We start from the raw sequence: 5250 nt of genomic DNA, 5'->3' as shown, positions 1-5250 counted from the left end.
TTAAGTAACAGAGCCTTGGTGCCCCTTCCTGTGCTCTGAGCCTGGAAGTGATTCTCCGGAGAAGGTGAAACTGTGGGTCTCTGGAGGGAGAGGCATTGGACTCTGCTGAGGTCAGGAATGAGTGCCGTATGAAGCCGGGAATTAAGTGACCATGGAAGCACCTGGGTGCTGAGATCCCCCTCTACCTGCCCCTTCTACCACATGAGCCCCTCGGGTCCCAGAATGCTGACCAGGACTTCACTATGCAGCAGCAGACTAGAAGGTCTCCGTGGAATCTGGCCAGCCCAAGAGGAAAGACCTGTCATGGGAGATCACCTTGCACTGAAGTTCATGCAGGCTCTGCTCATGTGCTTAGAGACTTAAACTTGGTTTTTGGCTCCTTATTCTTAAATAGAAACAGGTATCTAAGGATCACCAGATGTCTGCGGGAACGTGCACATTAAAGATCAAGACCAAACAAACAGGAGATTTGGAGAAAACACAACTAGGGGGAACAAGATAAACCTCAGGCTGCTGTAAGAAAAGGATACGATTAATAAGGGTGCATTGTAAGAACAAGAAAGATCGCGTGAGAATAAAAATTTGACAGCAACAAACAAGAAGCGCAGAGAAAGGACCGGAAATAATGCTGAGAGAGTCACGCAAGAAATAGAACAAAGAGACAAAATCATAGGAAACAGGAGAGAAGATGCTTTGCTAACCAGTCCAGGAGCTTCAATATCCAACATGAGAACAGAAATGAGAAAGGAAGGAAGGAAGGAAGGAAATAAAGTAATTCAGAAGTTCTCAGAACTGAAGAACATGATTTCCAGATTGACTAGGTCCACCAGTGGCCAGCACAGGGATGAAAACTGACCCAAGCCAAAACTGTGAAATTTCAGAATGATGGGGGCACAGTCCCTACTTCCACGCAGAAGAAACACAGCACATATAAATAAACATGATTCAGAATGGTTTCAGGACGCGCAAGAGCAACAACAAAAGCTCTAGCTTCGAAGACAATGGATCAATGCCTTCAAAATTTTGAATGGAAACGTTTTCCAGGCTAGAATCCTACCCCCGGCCAAACCGTAAATCAAATGTGATGGGAAAACAAAAGCATTTAGACATGCTTGGTCTTAGCTTTCACTTAGGATATAGAAAGCCACAGAAGAACATTCCTGCCACACTGACAAAGGGAAAAAGCTGGACAACACACAAAATCTTGAACTCCTGAAACCTAAGGTTGTCGAGCAACCCGGTGATCTGGACTCTAAAGGGCAGAAAGTCTCTCCAAGAACAGACAGGACACGCAAACTGACCTACCTCTGGCCAAGTGCAGGAAGAGGTGGTCACCAAAAAGTAGTTTAAAAAAAACAACGAGGGGCACCTGAGTGGCTCAGTCAGTTAAGGATCCAACTCTTGAGTTCGGCTCAGGTCATGATCTCACTGCTCGTGGGATCAAGCCCCACGTCCACTCTGCGCTGACATCACGGAGCCTGCTTGGGATTCTCTCTCTCTTTCTCTTTCTCTCTCTCTCTCTCTCAAAATAAATAAAGGAACTTGAAAAATAGAGAGGCAAAGAAACAACGAACGTTTGGGGAGTTTCTCAAGGCCAGGTGTGGGCTAGTTTAACAGCCTAGCACCTGGAGAACCGCAAAGGGAATCCACAACCATTCTCACCAGCTCAGTTCCCTTAGGCCTCCTCCAGCTGTTCTGAGAAAGACTGTGGGAAAGGCAAGAGACTTTGCAGCACAAGCATGCAGGCCCCACCCAGGTTCGAAGGGGCAGCAAGACTAACTGGAGAAGCCCATCCTAGCCCTCCAAGGGTACAAGACGGTGGTCAGCTGCTTAAGCCTGTCTGCACCCTGGACCCCCCCCTCACACCAGAGGCCACACCTGTCTGCCCCTGGGGGAAAGCCTCGCACGTCCCCATGCCTGCCGCAGTCCTGATACCAGGCAAAAGCTGGCCGCCCTGAAGGATGGACAGAAACCTGCACTGACAGGAGGAGACCGTCTCATGCCCAGAGTCCTGCACTGGGACTGGCAGCAGGTCCGCTGCTGGGAGAGGACAGGAAAGCAGCAGCCAAGACCTCCCGCAGATACAAGCAGAACGAAGCCACCAAAGGACAGGGTAAGGGAACTCTAAACTCTCCACTAAGCGGGAGGCAGAGATGTGCTAGCTTCGGCAGCACACAGACTAAAAAGGGTAGGAGACAGAGGTTATTGGCCACGGGGGTGGGGGCAGAGATGGCATAGAAAGCTGGAACCCTGAGGTTCAGGCACATGGGGCCTAAGAAGAGGCTGGCGCAGAAGATATGAAAAGTCCCACCCCTCTTCACCCTCCACCTCCAGCCTTGCACCGAGGGACAAACATCAGCGGTCTAACCCTGAGGGAAGGACCCCAGCTGTGGTGTTAGCATCAAGGGCCTCAGAAAAACAAGTACGCTGACCGAACCCCTGGGTACTCCCGACTTCCCACTGAACATAAGCCAGCAATAATCCACAACCACAGCAACAACAAGATCCAAATACACACTAGTGTGACTCAACCCCCAGCACTAATAGCCTAACAGAAGAGCGGCCTTCTCTATGCATAAATATTTACTTCAGTCTCTACTGAAGAGAGTGACCCCACCGCCAAGAAATAAAACAAAAACCCAAACCAAACTTAGAAATGGCCCATGCATACACACATGACTAGGATGAGTATGTTGAAGATGTTAAAGGACCTAGTGGAGAAGGCAGAGAGCATGTATGAACAGATGGGGATTCTCAGTGAACGGAAGTGTCAGATAGAAATGATGGAAATAAAAACATATCAGACACAACAACGGGTTCTTTGATGGATTCATCAGATATGCTCTTAAAAATTTCGATCTCGGGGCGCCTGGGTGGCGCAGTCGGTTAAGCGTCCGACTTCAGCCAGGTCACGATCTCGCGGTCCGTGAGTTCGAGCCCCGCGTCAGGCTCTGGGCTGACGGCTCAGAGCCTGGAGCCTGTTTCCCATTCTGTGTCTCCCTCTCTCTCTGCCCCTCCCCCGTTCATGCTCTGTCTCTCTCTGTCCCAAAAATAAATAAACGTTGAAAAAAAAAAAATTTCGATCTCTGGAAAATGCTGTACATCAAAACAAGTAAGTCAAAAAAGGGGAAGGTAAGAACCCCAGGAAACAAGAGTTCCAAGACAGGACTCAGGTGAAGGCAGATTAAGAATGGCAACTGGGCACCAGGCTGAACTTCTACAGGCATCTAACAGAAATGATCAAGAAATAATCAAGAAATCCAAGGGGCGCCTGGGGGGCTCAGTCAGTTAAGCGTGGTCTTGCAGTTCGTTGCTTCAAGCCTAGTATCGGGCTCTGTGCTGATGGCTCAGAGCCTGGAGCCTGCTTTGGTTGCTGTCTCCCTCTCTCACTCTCTACCCCTGCCCCGCTCACGCTGTCTCTGTCTCTCTCAAAAATGAATAAACGTTAAAAAAAAAAAAAGTGTCAAAGAAATCTAAGAGAAAAATCAGGAAAATTTTATACAATAAAAACTGAGACAACTAGCTAAAAATCTGAGGCTGAATTAGTGATACAGAGAGAACCAGATTTTTAAATGACGTAATTCCAGGAAAAACTTGCAAGAAGGAAAAAAAAAATCGTAGCTTACTACATAGATCACCTGTGAACAGTAATTTCAGTCATACCTTTATAATGTTGAATTCACATTTAACCAAAGGGTAACTATGACAATGGATGTTGCTTTACCCAGATCATTGGAAGACACAGAGGTAAGTACCAAAATAATCCATTAAAAGGGTACAAGACGTTGTTTTCTGAAATGGAAACTAGAAGTGGGAGAGCACAGAAAAACTATTGCTTATCTTTAAAACTCTGCAGAATGATTCTTTAAAATCAATGGCTTTAATTTTGGTATTTTTAAAGTCTTCTCCAGGGGCATCTGAGTGGCTCAGTTGGCTGAGCATCTGACTGAGCTCAGGTTACGATCTCACCATTTGTGACTTTGAGCCCCACATTGAGCTCGCTGTCAGCACAGAGCCTGCTTCGGTTCCTGCTTCAGCTCCTATCTCCCTCGCTCTCTGCCCTGCCCCTCCTTGAGCTCTCTCTCAAAAACAAATAAAATATTTTTTAAAAAAAGTCCTCTCCAGTGAAAACTCTAATTAGATGATCACCAATTCGTGGACTGTCAAAATATTTACTATCTAATGTTTTAGACAAACAGGAAAATCTACTCACAACTTCAACCAAACAAAAATCCTTTACCAGTAATAGGCAGCTATAGCTGACAAAGTAGAAATTTTCTATCTACTGAGACAATGTCGAATCAATCTATTTTCGGTCTTGGAGAGCTCAAAAAGATGACCGAAGGGCATGTCCACACATTTCAGTGAACAAACCAATTAACAGTAAGTACCAAATGGAAGGGAGTCCTGGTTATTTCAACTACTCTTGTAGGAAGCCCAGGCTCAAAAGGTTTAAAAAAAAAAAATTACTTAAAATCAACAGCAAAAATACCCTCAAAAGGTCGACTTAAGGACTACACATTTAACAAACTTCAGTAACTCCCAGAGAATTGCCAAGAGAAATTTTCAAAGAGTGTGACGATTTCGAGTTCAGAATTCTAACACTCAAACCTCAATGCACTGGTCAGGACAGGGAAATAATTTTTCTTTCAGTCTGATGGAAGCGAACCCTTCCTTTCTGTTAGGATGGACCTACCACGAGATCGCGCAAATGTGGGCTGTAAAATCCTGAATGGGCTCAGTCCTGTTCCTAATTATTCCACGGACGCAGGGTTCCGCCCCGCTCTGGGTCAGAAAGGTTAAGAAACGCTGACTGTTCTCAGCTGCAGTGATTGGTGACACTTGGAGCACATCCTCTCGAGGTGAGGCTCCCAAGGTGTCCGGGCTTTAAGGTCAAGGGAAGGCACATCAGGCACGGAGGGCGGACAGCTGGGTTTCAGAAGCGGGGGGGGCCTCCCCAGCGGGAAGCCAAGCGGGGTGGGGCCGGGGGCAAAGAGGCAAGTACCGTTTCCTTCCTGGGGGCCGCAGGCGCAGCGGGCCCCCAGCTCCGCCGACACCTCCACCGCCCTCTGCAGCAGGTAGCGCGCTCGCTTGCGCGTCAGGGCGTCCTGGGCCTGGGCCAGCCCCGCCTGCACCGTCCTCCAGAAGCGCCAGCAGCGCCGCGCGTCCGGGCCCTCCTCGCGCGTGCGCGGGTCGCGGTCGGCGCCGGGCTCGGGCAGCAGCCTCTCGGCCAGGGCGCTCAGCACCAGC

At 48.3% G+C, this 5250-nt stretch overlaps 1 protein-coding gene across 1 annotated transcript in view; it reads right to left on the bottom strand.

The window, feature by feature from the left end:
- The window catches only part of TARBP1 (tRNA guanosine 2 -O-methyltransferase TARBP1), a 96268-nt gene that overhangs the window by 90437 nt on the left and 581 nt on the right, over nucleotides 1–5250 (bottom strand). Inside the window, exon 2 of the mRNA XM_040464911.1 lies at nucleotides 5006–5248. Within this exon, the coding sequence (XP_040320845.1) occupies nucleotides 5006–5248 (243 nt within the window). The remainder of the gene's footprint in view (nucleotides 1–5005; nucleotides 5249–5250) is intronic.

Source organism: Herpailurus yagouaroundi, unplaced genomic scaffold, assembly GCF_014898765.1.
Source record: "Herpailurus yagouaroundi ecotype Mexico unplaced genomic scaffold, PumYag 530, whole genome shotgun sequence".
Lineage (NCBI taxonomy): Eukaryota > Metazoa > Chordata > Mammalia > Carnivora > Felidae > Herpailurus > Herpailurus yagouaroundi.
The sequence above is the reverse complement of the archived record's forward strand: the minus strand, read 5'-3'. Positions and strand labels throughout refer to the sequence as shown.